Source organism: Calidris pugnax, unplaced genomic scaffold (genome assembly GCF_001431845.1).
Source record: "Calidris pugnax isolate Ruff unplaced genomic scaffold, ASM143184v1 scaffold147, whole genome shotgun sequence".
NCBI classification, from domain to species: Eukaryota; Metazoa; Chordata; class Aves; order Charadriiformes; family Scolopacidae; genus Calidris; species Calidris pugnax.
Genome location: NW_015092359.1, coordinates 4,468,961 through 4,483,194, shown reverse-complemented (window position 1 = coordinate 4,483,194; position 14,234 = coordinate 4,468,961). Strand labels below are relative to the sequence as shown.

General features: G+C 53.4%; 1 protein-coding gene across 7 annotated transcripts in view; it reads right to left on the bottom strand.

Moving 5' to 3' along the window:
• Positions 1-14,234, bottom strand: part of KLC4 (kinesin light chain 4) — a 29,111-nt gene that overhangs the window by 14,489 nt on the left and 388 nt on the right. For 4 of the 7 annotated variants that reach the window (XM_014962440.1, XM_014962443.1, XM_014962445.1 and 1 more), the window contains exons 1-6: positions 12,510-12,657; positions 1,702-1,969; positions 1,275-1,505; positions 842-920; positions 524-749; positions 106-193 (exon numbers count right to left, since the gene is read on the bottom strand). In XM_014962440.1, the coding sequence (XP_014817926.1) occupies positions 106-193; positions 524-749; positions 842-920; positions 1,275-1,505; positions 1,702-1,950 (873 nt within the window). In that variant the 5' untranslated portion in view covers positions 1,951-1,969; positions 12,510-12,657. Of the gene's footprint in view, positions 1-105; positions 194-523; positions 750-841; positions 921-1,274; positions 1,506-1,701; positions 1,970-12,505; positions 12,658-14,234 lie in introns of those variants that run through there. The other 3 variants (XM_014962446.1, XM_014962441.1, XM_014962442.1) reach the window with 3 other exon arrangements.

Genomic DNA, 14,234 nt, shown 5'->3' with positions numbered 1-14,234 from the left:
CTGCCCTTGGTAGTCTGGCTGCAGATACACCATAAGGGCACCATTCTAGCCCTAGGGGCACCCACAAGTCAAGGGAAGTGACTGAAGGAGGAGGGAGACACTCACCGCTGGGTGGTCTTTGCCCAGAGTCTTCTCACGGATGGAGAGAGCATCGTTCAAGAGGTGTGCTGCCTCTTTGTATTTGTTCTGGTCCCTGCAGTGCAAAGCCAACCAGTTATTCAGGATTTGGACACCACAGCCCATAGCAAGAGGAACTGTGAACAACAGTTCTCGTTCCACACAGGTCCAGACCCCACAGCCCTTTCATTTGTCCATTCCTCCCAACCTTAGGCCAGCGCCTAGTTATATCAGCGAGTCTGGCAGTGCAAATACCTCATCTGTCCCAAAACCTTTCCAAAAGGGAAACCACAGGAAGCTGATGGAGCTCCCTGTCACCAGGATGTGCTGTTCTGGTAAGCAGGAGAGGCAAAAAAAAAACCCCACAACTCTCCTGGCCCAGTCCTGCCCTCCCCACCATGCTCACCTGTACACTAACGCCAGGATGTTGAGCATGGTGGCCACATCGGGGTGATCGTGGCCTGATGTCTTCTCCAGGTCCTCCAGCGCCTGCTTGCAGAGCGGCACGGCCACCTCATAGCGTCCCTGGGAAGCGTACTGGATGACAAGGTTGTGGAGGGTGCGCAAGCGTGCAGGAATCTCATAACCTCCCTGCTGGGCAGCTGCCACTGCACTGCTGTGCTGGTGGGGCACTGCAGGCACAGAGGAATAAAGAGGGAAACCAGTTGGCACAGCAGGTTTGAACAGAGACAGAGCCAGCAACCGTGCATGAGCAAACACTTACATCCAGGCCCGTGCTCCTCCTCCTCATTCGGGAACAGATCATCCAGAGAGTCCTTGGCAGAGTCGCCTTCCTTCTCCTCCTGGGAGGATGGGAATCACAACGCTATTGGTTCTCAGAGAAGACAGCAGCAGCCTGTGCTAAGTCAGCTGCCAAATTTTCCTCCCTGCTGCAGCCCCACCAACACCTCAACCTCCCCTGTCGTCTCTGCCACCCTTCCCCTCCTCCCCAAAACTAATAAAGCCAAGTTTCCCCAGCACATCCTGGCATGTTATTCCGTGTTCTTCCACAGACCCTACCCCATGCAGGCTCCCTTTAGTTACACGCACTGGTGTGGGAAGGGGCAAAATCCAGGGCAATGCTAACACACCTAAGTCCTGCTTGGTCCAACCTCCCCCACCCCAAAACGCAGCTGCTCAGTAGGACTAGGACGTACCGAAGGCGAGACATCCTCATCGTACTTCTTCAGCTGGTTCATGAACTCAAGGTGTTTCTTCTCCTCCTCCAGTTGAGCCACGGTTTGTTCACTGCGCTGCAACTTCTGCTGGGTGTTGGCAAGCTCGTCACGCAGCCACTGGTTCTCCTGGCACAGTCTCCGCACCTGAGCACGCAGCTTCTGCTTCTCTGACTCCACAGCATTCAGGTGGTTGGACAACGCCATCATCACCTTGTCAAGAGTACCCAGTCAGTAACCACCACAATTTTGTATCTCCCTCACACACATGCTTAGGGCCCACCCTGAGGGTCAGGCTGGCCTTCTACAGTCCACCCCTTGCTGCCCCTGCAGCTTATGGGGCATGGCCACATGCCCCCCATCCCCTGCCAGTCCTGGGTAACACCTAGGGGTCACCTGCCACTCTCACCTGAGCTTCTCCAAGCCCCAGTTCGATCATCTCCACTGACTTGCGAAGCAGGTTGGATTTCTCATGCACTAGATTGGCTTCTTCATCTTTCTTCAGGCACTTGATGGTCTCCAGTAAGCTGTGCAGGATGGAGTTGTGCTCATTCTTGAGCGCCTCCAGCCCTTGCATCACCAGCTTGGTGTTGGAAATGATCTCCTCTTGGCTCAGCTTGTCCAGTTTCTCCTCCCTTGGGTACACCATGGTGGACATAGTCCTGGCTCCTGCAGCCCTACACGGGGAAGGGAGAAAGAGAGAGAGAGACAAAAAACCCTCAGTTTCAAAAAGCCACAACCACACGCAAGTGTCACAGGCTCCTTCAAGCAGCCAGAGACAGCCTTCAACTGGTTGCCCACTCTAAGCCCTTCCCCTTTGTCCTCCCCTCTCCCCTTGGCAGCAGGCAGCTGTCAGGCCACGTGTCCCTGCTTTCGTGGCACGGAGCGCTGGCAACCAGCGCAGGTGGCAACACGTGGACGGGAGACAAAAAGGCTAGAATCAGGGCTGACCTCCAACACCCCCACAGCCCCGGCGGCAAGGAAAGCTGATTTAGCTTCCAGTTAAGAGCAGAGATTTGTAGCTGGCAGCCGCGGTTGCGACGCGCACACCTCCTGCCCACAGGTGCAATGAGCTCGTCAGAGCTCAACACCCCTTCCGACCGCAGGAGAAAGGGAATGGGAAAGCAGAGGGATGCTGACGCAAAGTTTTCTGTTTCCTCAATGGAAAAAATTTCCCGGAAGACCAGCTTCTCAGGCAGGGAGACGTGGCATCAGTGCCCTCACTGGGCCAAAGGAAAACTTCCCTGGCCAGAATTGTACACCCTGTCAATCCCAGCCCCAGCACAAACAGCCTTTGTGGTGATAAGGGATCTAACACCGCCAGCATGAACTGAATCATGCCTGTGTGGGAAAGCTTATATACACCAACTGCTACAGTTCCACTAGTGTAACCCTTGCGTGGGTGTCAGCTTGAAACACTAACAGCTTTTCCAGCTCCCATTCGTCCTACTTGCCAGCCCAAGGACTCCCCAGCATGGCATGGGGGCTCTGTACTCATTCCCTGCCCTGATCCCCCCAGATATACAACAGGAGAGCACCAAGCTTCTGCCTTTGCTCAAGGACACCAAGTACTACAAGTGCTTCAACCCACTATGTTAGTGCGGAATCAGAACCACAGAATCGTCTAGGTTGGAAGGGACCTTTAAGATCAGCTAATCCAACCATCAACCTAACTCTGAGAAAAAAAAACAACCACAAAACCACACACACACAAAAAACCCCCTCCACATCACTAAACCATGTCTCTAAGCAGTATATCAACCCATATTTTGAACACCTCCAGGGATGGTGCCTCAACCCCTTCCCTGGGCAGCCCATTCCAAGGCCTGAGAACCCTTTCAATGGAAAAATTTTTCCTAATAGTCCCCTTTTCCCCCGCCCCGGCCCCCCCCCCCCCCCCCCCCTTTCAGGGAGTTGCAGAGAGCAATAAGGTCTCCCCTCAGCCTCCTTTTCTCCAGGCTGAACACCCCCAGCTCCCTCAGCCTCTCCTCACAAGACTTGCTCTCCAGATCCCTGCACAGAAAATCCAGGAGCTAGGAAAACACAGCAGGCGAGGGGGCGAGAGACACAAGCAGCAGGCAAGACCTTCTATAGCAGGTTGATGGTACCCTAGATGCTCCACGACTCGTTCATCTCACCCTCTCCCCGAGCTTGGCCGCCTCAGCACCTTCTCCACATTACTTGGTTGACAAAGCCACCCCCCTCCTCACTATAGGTCACTCCAGGGCCCCAGACTCCTGCAGGGCTGAAGGCAGGAGGCTGTGATGCCCTGCACAGGCAGCACCTCCTTGCCACCCAAAGCTGGCAGGAGGCACTGGAACCCCAGCACCCAGGGCCCTGCTGGCAGGAAGCTGGCAAACACCCCAGGAACTACGCAGGAGGAGGTGGGGGAAGAGCTGCCAACAGATTTGTCTCCTCCTGCAGGACCCACCTCTGCAGGGTTTGAGCTCTTTGTTTGGCAGCAGCCTTCTCGCCTGGCTTACTGAGCGAGCAGAAATGTTGCCCTGAGTATAGGAACAGAGAAAGCAGAGCTCCTCTCCACCCCAGCTGTCCTCTCTGGTCTCAGGGGGATCCCCCAGCTCAGTTATCACTATCACTGCCTGGGAGTGGATCCCGAGCAATAGAGGAGTCGTTTCTTCCTCACGGTGGCATAGAAAGCCATGGTGGGAGCCAGGGAGGTGGTTGAGTCACCATCCTTGGATGAGTTTAAGAGCCGGTTAGATGTGGTGTTGGGGGATATGGTGTAGGGGAGAACTTTGTAGAGTAGGGTAGATGGTTGGACTCGATGATCCCAAGGGTCTCTTCCAACCTGAATGATTCTATGATTCTATGAAAGTGAAGGTGGCAAACAGTGCTGGGGCAGGAATGATTCTATGATTCTATGAAAGTGAAGGTGGCAAACAGTGCTGAGGCAGTTAGAATCATCTAGGTTGGAAGGGACCTTCAAGATCACCTAGTCCGACCATCAACCTAACTCTGAGAAAAAAAAAAACAACCACAAAACCAAACCCACAAAGCCCAAAACCATCACTAAACCACGTCCCCCAGCACTATGTCAACCCATCTTTTGAACACCTCCAGGGATGGTGCCTCAACCCCTTCCCTGGGCAGCCCATTCCAAGGCCTGAGAACCCTTTCAATGGAAAAATTTTTCCTAATATCCAACCTGAACCTCCCCTGGTGCAACTTGAGGCTGTTTTCTCTTGTCCTGTCGCCTGTGACTTGGGAGAAGAGACCAACCCCCACCTCTCTACACCCTCCTTTCAGGGAGTTGGAGAGAGTGAGAAGGTCTCCCCTCAGCCTCCTTTTCTCCAGACTGAACACCCCCAGCTCCCTCAGCCTCTCCTCAGAAGACTTGTGCTCCAAACCCCTCACCAGCTTCTATAGGTTCATACGTCTCGCCATACCCACCCATTTCCTCCCCTTTGGTTTCACTCTTCCAGAAGTTCCTTGAGTTGTTTCATAAGCCTGAGCTCTCCTCTCCACTCCTCTCTGATTTCTGTTCCACTGATGCACATCCATCCCCCGGGAAGGGCAGGAAACCCAACGTGCAGCAGAGACCTTCCTGAACCTCGGCAGGGCAGAAACACTCTGTGCCTCTTGAAGACTGGGCTCCTGTTCATGCCTCTGAACAAGAGTTGAGTCCTCTCCCACTGACCCCAGAATCACAATTCGCTTCACGAGCCAGCATCAGCGCCAACCCCGAGCCCTCCTTCACTGCACCCTTCACTTCTGGGTCTCTGAAGACCACACGGTAAGAATGGCACAAAAAAACCCCCTCAATAAGATCAAGACAGAGGGCACAGACTACTGTTTTGAAGAAAAGAATAGGTCTTTTGGGAGTTGGCTGTGACTCACATCCTGTCTTCCACACTGATTCTCCAGGAACTGGCAGCCAAGCACCCTGGTCCACAATTCCCCTGGTTATTCTTTTTCCTCACCTTTCTAACACACCTAGGGGAGTGATTTTGAGAGCTAAAGCAACAAGGGAAGCCCTGCCTAAGGCAGATTCCTGTGGGTGAGCGCAATTCACAAAGAGATGGGCAATAATTCCCAGCTCCAGAGGAAGAGGCTGGCAGCCCAAAGGACGCTAACACAGCCATGTGTGGCAAAGCACTATTGTCCTTCTCTAAAATGGGTCCAGAGAGCCCCCCAGGAAGGCTCAACAGGCACTTCTCTGCTCCACAAAAGCTGAGGCAGCAACCACTGAAGGGCAAAACGACCCCATCAGACTCAGAAACAGGGAAATCGGGAAGTGGGAGTCCTCTGGAGCATGGACAATGCTTGAGACACGAGGAGATCCCCAGGAGCAGCCTCATACCCGGCAGGCAACGCAGTTAGAGCTCTGCTCAAAGGCTCACACGGCTACGTAGCACAAGTGCCTCTTCATCTGTCCCTCTGTGTTCTGGGTCAGCATTTCAGTTTTCATGGAAGCATTACTTATGTCCATACAGAGATCTTGCTACTGTCTTTGAAAAAGTACAATACAAACGCATTGGGAAGACAACCATGTTACAAATCATGATAAAAAGCCACCAGAGATCACACCTTGCTAGATAAGAGTCAGACAAGACCCAGATCCATAGAAAATCAGCCTCATTAATTCCACTGTGCTCAGAACTGCTCCTCAACTGAGAAATCGCCAAGCTGGGTGTTAAACCACCATTGCCTCTACTACAGCAACACCCTGTCTTTCTTCAGCCCTTCCAACAGAAGGCTTCAAGCATTTCAGTCTCCGTGATCAATTTGTCTTTCAGAACTGCAAAGATTTCAGACCGAGAAGGGAAAATAACCAAAACATCCCGACCCACAGCACATCAGACTCATCCTGCCCTGCAGCAACACCCTCAGATCCTCAAGACGTACCAATACAGGCTCCCCTTCTCTCACTGGCTCTGCAAACACCTCTACACAACCCTGGTCTTTCTCCCCAAGGATGACACCCTAGAAGTACAGCTCTGCTAGGTTACCAACATGTTTCCAGGGTTCAAGGGTGGACAGGGGACTGTCCAGGCTGGACACAGGGTGCAAAACCTGAGAACAGCACATGGGTTGTTCGCTTCCAAGTACCAAGAGGAGAGCAAAGAGAAGACTGCAGAGAAGTCACTTAAATGCTGCCACCTCTTGCACAGCAAAGAAAACTACCAAACACTGGCGGGAACTGATTTCTTAGCCCTAGAAAATGACAATTCTTCCCTACAGAGCCTTATTTCTAGCTCTCCCCAGCGCTGGCAGGTCTACCCTTAGTGCCCAGCCCTCCAGAGAGGAAACACGCTCTATGGCAACCGACGCCAAGGTCAGGCAGGCTGAGGCTGCTGTATAAGCACTCTTCCTACTCCCACACATTCAGTAAAGGGCACTGAACGTCCTTTATCCAGGCAGAAAACACACTTGGAGATTCCCGCAGTGAGGAAGGGAGACACCATCATTTGTCTTTGGCAGGGGGCGGGGGGAGGTTCAGACTGGAATAGGAAGAAAGAGTGCTTTTCCAAGGAGTTCCCGAGGAGCTGGAATGCCCAGCTCCTAGTTTATCCTGCTGCATTCCTCACAGCTCTGCAGGTGCCACAGCCCAGGTCTCCACCAGCATGTTTCTGCTCCAGTTGGCATGTCCTCCCTATTTCCAGCGAGCTGCTGGAGCAGCCTGGCTTTCCGGCAACACCCGTCTCACCTCCCCTCCCTCGCTCCCATTTGGAGGAGTGCTGCAGGAAGACAGGGAAGGAACATGCGTGCCCTGAGCTTTGTGGCAGTTGCAGCACTCAGCTGGGAATCCATCAGCCAGCACGTCCTGCCAGGCAGAAACCTTCCTCCTGCATTCAAGCGCGTAACCGGGAAATCACCGAGCATCAGCAATTTCAGCAGCCCACTTTTCTGCCTCTGAAAACCGCTCCCACATGCCAGAGCTTTAAGAGGAAAGAGCTGGAAGCTTCACTGCTTCTATCTTAAACCCACAGCAGCTGCCACAACAGAAGCAAGGATGCCAGACTAAATGGGTCCGAGTGAATCTTAAAGCTTAGAATACGATGCCTAACCCTGGGAGGCTACAGAGAGGAAGCACCAGGGAAATCAGGAGGCAGCTAAAATAAGACAGAGACCTCAGGTCTACACATGCCTCAACAAATTCAGTTCACTTCACTGTCTTCCCACATGTCCCCAGACCAAGCATACGTGAGACACGGGGTACCATCACGACTTGCACAAGCGATACCGTCAAGACAATAATTGCAGCTCCCTTCAAACTGCAGATGGCCTGCCAGCACCTCCTGTATAGAAGCGGGCATAGACTTTTAAGCAGCAAACTCTTCCGTAGGAGAAGGTGATCTAAGGATATGGTAGTTGCAGAAAAACAGCTGGGTTCTGGGAAATAAAAAAAAAGCTTCCTCTGGAAAAGACCCACAGCAAGAATGAGTGACCACGTTTGGGAGCTAGATGGCAACTTAAAAATGGAAACACGGGGCTTAAAGTCTTATTTTCACAGCAATTATTCCAGTCTCACGCTGTGAGACATGTTTTGCTACCTGGGAAAACAGCAAGGTTATGTGTTTGGGAAGCAAACCAACTTGATAAAAGCAGGGAGGGTTTGTTGTTTGTGGTTTGGGTTTTTTTTTTTTTTTTGCTTGGTGTTTGTTTTTTTTTTTCCCCCTCCCATTTGGACCTCTGCCAGCTCATTACCGTGAAGCAACAGAATAAAGGGTCTCTGGGAAGACTGACTGACCTCCAACAAAGCTAGAGCTGAAATCGCCAATATACAGCCGAGTCTCCGCTCCTAAGGGGATACTGCAACAAAACCTGGACCTAATACCTCGGATGCTGAAAGATAAAATAAAACCAGGAAAAAGCAGAGTGCCGAGGTTGCGACCATTGCCAAGGCTGTGCCACGGGCACGGGTTTTCTCTTTATTTTGATACCATACAGTCAGAAAGCAAACAGAGACTTTAGGAGACCGCAGTCAGCTGTGTGGAGCCTCTGGGGCTTCCACTGCGCACCCAGGAGGTGTTGACACTGCCAGGAAAGTCCCACGCTGCCACACCACTGCCAGAAAAGCCACCGTGCTCAGTCACCACCCCAGGCCACCTGCAACGGAGCCACAGAAAAAGGGACAAACCGGTGCTGCCGAGTCGCACATCCGACAGCCAGCATTTCCAGAGCCGCTCCAATACGGGTAAAACAAGAAATATAATCAACTCTGTATGATGCTCAAGAACTTCACAGCCAAGAGCAGCTGCACACACACACACTCATTAAGGCTTTAGAAACAAAGGGACAGATGGGTGCGCAGTCGGCTTCAGGGGAACGTTAAGAACTGTGACATGAGAAAGAGCCAGAAATTAGAGGGCAAATGCTAGATTCCTAAAAGAAACGGTGGAATAACGGCAGTGTGTGGCTTCATCCTGGGATACGTGCCTGCTGAGGTTCACGAGAGGCACAGAGCAGGGACAGTGCTCCGTGACACTTGCCACCACTGCCAGAAATGCCTGGTACATCTATTTCATGCTCCCTTAGAGCCACTCGGAAGGCACAAAGAGGAGATCAGTCAGGGGTCAGCACCCTTGGGAGTTCGTACGCAGCGTTTCTCTGAGCTGCAAACCCAAAGCCAAAAGATGTCATTCCAACTCTGACATGCATGAGGTCCTCTGCCACCGTTTGTCTCCGATTCGTGAGTTTCTGCACTCTACTGCCAAAAAAGGGGGGTATGTAGATCCCCATCTTCTGCCCGAAGTTCTTTCCCACTCCCAGCCTCCAGCTTGGGCCCTCCATGCACTGCAGACAGTCTAGAGAGTCAAACCCCCACAGAGATGACTTCAAGTACCATGGAATCATAGAACGGTCCAGGCTGGAAGGGACCTCCAAAGGTCATCTAGTCCAACCTCTCCGCAGTCAGCAGGGACACCCCCAACTAGACCAGGTTGCCCAGGGCCTCGAGAGAGACCCTAGAGAGACCACTGTGCTGTAACTTCCTCCCTAATAAAAGAGTCTGGCTGTTGTATTGCTCGGAAGGGATGCCTAGAGGTCTCTGGTCCATCCCCTCACTCAAAGCAGCTATCTGATCAGGTGTCTGCATCTAGTCAAGGGTTGAGTATCTCCCAAAATGGAGACGCCACAAGCTCTTCAGACCGCTGTCCCATGGCTTAACCATGTGAGGTGGTGGTGGGGGAATAAAAATCCTTGTCTGAATTCCTTAGATAAAACTCATTATTACATTTGCTTTTACTGAACACCACTTCAGGACAAAGGGGCCAGGCACCACAGCACTAGAAACTAACCCTAAGCCCAGAGGAAAGGAATGCAGCACGTGCCTCCTTTCAGCAGGGTCCCATGGGGACGGAGTCCCTCTGTCCCCGAGCAAGAGAGGCTATGCAATCCTCCTCCAGCAGCAGAGCAGGGATTGGAGGCAAGAAGCCATCTCACCCCAGCTCTCCCCATGCCCCAAAACCAGTATTCTCCTTAGCATCCATCTTAGCAATCCAACCAGCATTCATCCTTAGCATCCATCCAACCCCTCACATGGTTTCCAAGCCGAACTCCAAAGCCCAGAAGGGCTTTGCCCAACCAGTTTCCCCAAGCTTGAGAGTCATATGTAACTCGGTACAAGTCAACTGCACTGCTGGAAACAGCCCAGCTCTCCCTATCCCCTGGATGGAGATCAAGGCCAGGATGGCTTCTTTCAGCAGCAGCTGACACACACCAGCCCTAGCTGAGTGTGAAGCTCCACGGGTTTTTCTAGATACCAGAAATCCTGTGTTTGGAAAGCCTGGGCTAACCAGCAGGCTACAAGAGCCCCAGGGGCTTTTAACTAGGGCTAAGAAACTAGATTTGCAGCCCAAATGGAAGGGCTTCCCCGCAAGGAGATAGGAGGTTCCCTTCATGCTCTTTTCTTTCAATATTAAACACTACTCTATGTCCCAGAAGCTTCATGTCCCCACCACCTGCAATCTCTAACAGAAAACGTACTGTAGCATAACCTTTCTGAAACCTAGGGCAAGGAGGTGGTAAGCTGGCTTTACAGGGACTTGGCCACAGCAACTCAGGTTCACATCACCACAGAAAGGACCTGGGAGCTTTCCATCCTTCTCCCGCAGCTGGAAATGGCAAGTCAAAAGCTGCTAAGAGTTTGTCCTGATTGACCAGAGCAAGCAATTCCCCTGTCACCAAAGCACAATCCAATTCCAAGAAGCATATCTGATCTGCAGAAAACGGAGGGGAAGGGCTGGTTGGCTTTGTATCACCTCACTCATTCCTTTCAAGACCAGCAACGTCTTGCTCTTTTCATTGATTAGTGATCAAAGAATACAAACACTGACGGCAACAAGGGTTAAAACAAACAAACAAAACACCAACAAACCAACCAACAAGACCAACAAAAAAAAACCCCAACCCAAACAACACTGAACGGGTGCCATTAGCAGAAAGTAATTTTGCTCTTTTTTTTGCAGTTCATACTGCTTACAACCCCAGCTGGCCAAGGAAACGGGCACCTTTCAGCAGGCAACGGCAGCCTTCACTGCCCCCACCAACAAGCTCGCGCTAGCATCTCCAGATCAGCTGATAAAAACCTTGTTTTTATAAAACTCTTGCTCGTGTCTGCAGCAGCTCACCAAATCCATTCGGCATCTGGCTGCGCCCGGGACGACAGCGGAACACCATTAAAACCCGTTTCCAGGCTAGCGGAGACAAGAGCTAAGCAGCTGGAACGAAGCCAGGACAAGCATCTCTTCCCAGCTTCAGAATCTGATTGGGAGTCTCGCTCCACGAAAGACAGAGTGAGAGCCATTACCTTCCCCTGACAGCATGAAGTAGCATTAAAGCAGGCAGAATAATTCCCCGGAGCCGGTGCCTCTGCAGACATCTGTCTAATGTGAGGGCTATGCGCTGGGATGTGCCTCGGGGGATGGCCAGGACCGCTTTGTGTACCCTGAAAGGCCCTGGAGCACCCCACGTTCCCCTTCATGGTGTAACCCGGGGGAAGTCGCAGAGAGCAAGTAGACTGCAGGCTGCAAGAATGAGCTATTATTTCCAGAAGCAAACGGGTCTCTTAAACCGTAACAAGGCAGCCAAATTCACACAGGCAAAGCTCTACCTGTGTAAAAAAAGCAAAGGATCTGTTTTACCTCCATCTCCCCTGACCAGCTGAAATTCTTTGAGGAGCGACGTGGCTCTTCCCTAGCAAATCAAGCCAGTGACTCTACCAAGGTCAAAAACCTTGCCACGTGTCCTTTGTGCCCCCCCACAACCTCCCCGAGCCATTTTAGTGTTCGGGGTTAACACTGATCCTTCCTACCTGGACGTTCCTCCAAAACAGCAGATGAGAGAACGCGCGCTTCCTGCTCCTTCTGCCAATTACAGCAAAGCTCAGCCATGTTTATTTACCCTGTGTCTGAGCTGGCCAGATCTTTGACCCGATGATGATGATGCGTGCTGAACACCACCCTCCCTCCTTCCCCTCCCAGCGAGGAGGGTGCTTTTCCGTGTCTCCAAGGTGGCACGGGAGAGAGGAGACCAAGGGCACTAGCGGAGACCCTAGGACGGAGCCGCAGGAGAGCGCCAGATGCCAGCGAGGCGAGACCTGCGGTTGCTGGTAACGTGCTGCTGCCTCCCACCATTGTGCAAATCTCCTCCCGGCCAGAGCCCTTCTGCTGCGACGCCATCCCCCAAGCCCTTCTCCAGACACCTCCTCCCCTTCAGCCGCATCCTCTCCCTCCCAAAAACCTCCCCAGCAATTGCCCGCCGCTCTCCCCCTCCACCACCACCTCACCTTCGGTAGGGCACACCTCCGCTTCGGAAGAGCTTAGTAAAAGGTTTATTAATGGGGAGGAAGAGTGGGGTTTTTTTTTTGGCAGGGAGGGGGGGAAAGAAGGCTCTGAAAGTTTCGAGAGCTGTCGCTGTACGCTAGGAGCTGCCTCCGTCATCCTTTCTCCGGCTTTGTCTGGCGGCAGGAGGCACGCCCGCTGCGTATCCTTGGGACCGGAGAAACCCTTCCATCCCTCCTCAGCATCACCCCAGAGAGGAAGGCTGTGCCCCCCCCTCAAAGAGAGAAAAGCCGGTTGGGATTTTTTGTGTGTTTGGTTTTTCCCCCCCCCCCCGCGACCACGGGGCTCGCTCTCGCCCCCGAAATCGCACCTCCAAGCCTTCCCTTTGTTAAAAGGGTGGCCGGGCACCCTGCCCGCCCCACTCACTGGACGGGAATCCTTCCTTCCTCCACCCGGGAGGAGTGGTACCTGCCTGCCTGCAGCGGCTTGTCCGGCCTCGGTACCCCCGGAGGCACCGGGGGCGGTGGCGGTACGTGGCTCCCTCGGTGGCGTCTGCTGCTTCTTCTCCTCTCTCCCCACCACCCCCCTCCTCCTCTTTTCCCCGGTTCCAGTGCAGGCACCGGGCGATCGGCAGCCAACCAGACTGCGGCAGGGGGAGGGGAAGGAGGAGATGCAGCCAAAGCTCCAGAAACAGGACAGGGTCGGAGGCTTCTCCTGAGAGACAACGCAGAAAATGCCACCCACGCCAAGCCCCAAGGGCTACCCACTGGGCCACCACTCTCCCCTGGGCTGCCCCGGGTGGGGGGGCTCTACCCCACCATCAGGTGGACAAAGTCACCCCGACCCTGCAGCGGCAAGATCGGCTCCATCCTACACTTGACCTTGGCCCAAAAGGGGTTTACATCCCGGTTGGGATCACCTTCACCTGCGTCCCCATCCCCTACAGCCCCCTAAAGCCACGCTGGTGGAGCTGCAGAGAACCCTCCAGCTGCGCTATCGCTACCGCTGTGCCCGCAGAAGCAGCCAGACACAGGACAAGATCACTGGGATGTGATCTTCCACTCCAATCTGAGGAAGAACTTCTTTGGGGTGAGGGTGGCAGAGCCCTGGCACAGGCTGCCCAGGGAGGGTGTGGAGTCCCCTTCTCTGGAGATCTTCAGGACCCACCTGGATGCTCCTGAGTGATGTGCTCTGGGCAACCCTGCTTTGGCAGGGGAGTTGGGCTGGAGGATCTCTAGAGGTCCCTTCCAACTCCAACAATTCCTTGATTCCTACTGTGTCAGCACTGCGCAGTGCGGAGCTGGGCCAGGCACCGCCTGGAAGCCTTCCTTCCATCTCTAGATGGTCTTTTTTTTTTTGTTCTTTTTACATAGAGAGGACAAACACCAAAGCATCGCAGCATCCAACGGAGCCAGTGGATTGTTGCTACAACCGTCTCACCCACGATAACATAGAATCATGGAATGGTTAGAGTTGGAAGGGACCTAAAGCTCCAACCCCCCTGCCCTGGGCAGGGACACCTCCCACCAGAGCAGGTTGCTCCAAGCCCCATCCAGCCTGGCCTTGAACCCCTCCAGGGATGGGGCAGCCACAGCTTCTCTGAGCAACCCCTTCCAGTGCCTCACCACCCTCACAGCAAAGAGTTTCTTCCTAATATCTAACCTAAATCTCTCCTCTTCCAGTTTAAAACCATTACCCCTTGTCCTGTCACTCCATGCAACCTGAAAAGTTGTTGTGATTCTGCTCGTCCTCACACCAGGGCATCGGTGCTCTCTAGGATGTTTCATGAGCCTCCGGAGGTGTGTTGTCCCCCACCTACTTACATCCCCAGCGCTTTATGGGGATCCCTCTCCCTCCCCACACCTTTCCCCCCCCACCAAGAGGGAGAAGGGCTTCAGGTGTCCCAGGAGGGAGCCCAGCCATGGTGACACACCGCCTCTCTCTTGCCTCATCTCCCCACGCCTGCTTCTTCAGGGAAGCTTCTCAGCTCGTCCCTAATTTCCAGAGGGCAAACCCGCCCGGCTCCGGGACACACACACACACACAGAGCCGACGGGACGGTTAGACAAATAAAAACCCATGCGAGTCGCATAGCAGGAGCGCAAACAGCCATTATTTATCTTCGGCTGGAAGCCGTTCCCGGCGGTGAGGGCACAGCCTAATTATAGAGCCCTGAATCCCGCAGCCTGTGCCCACA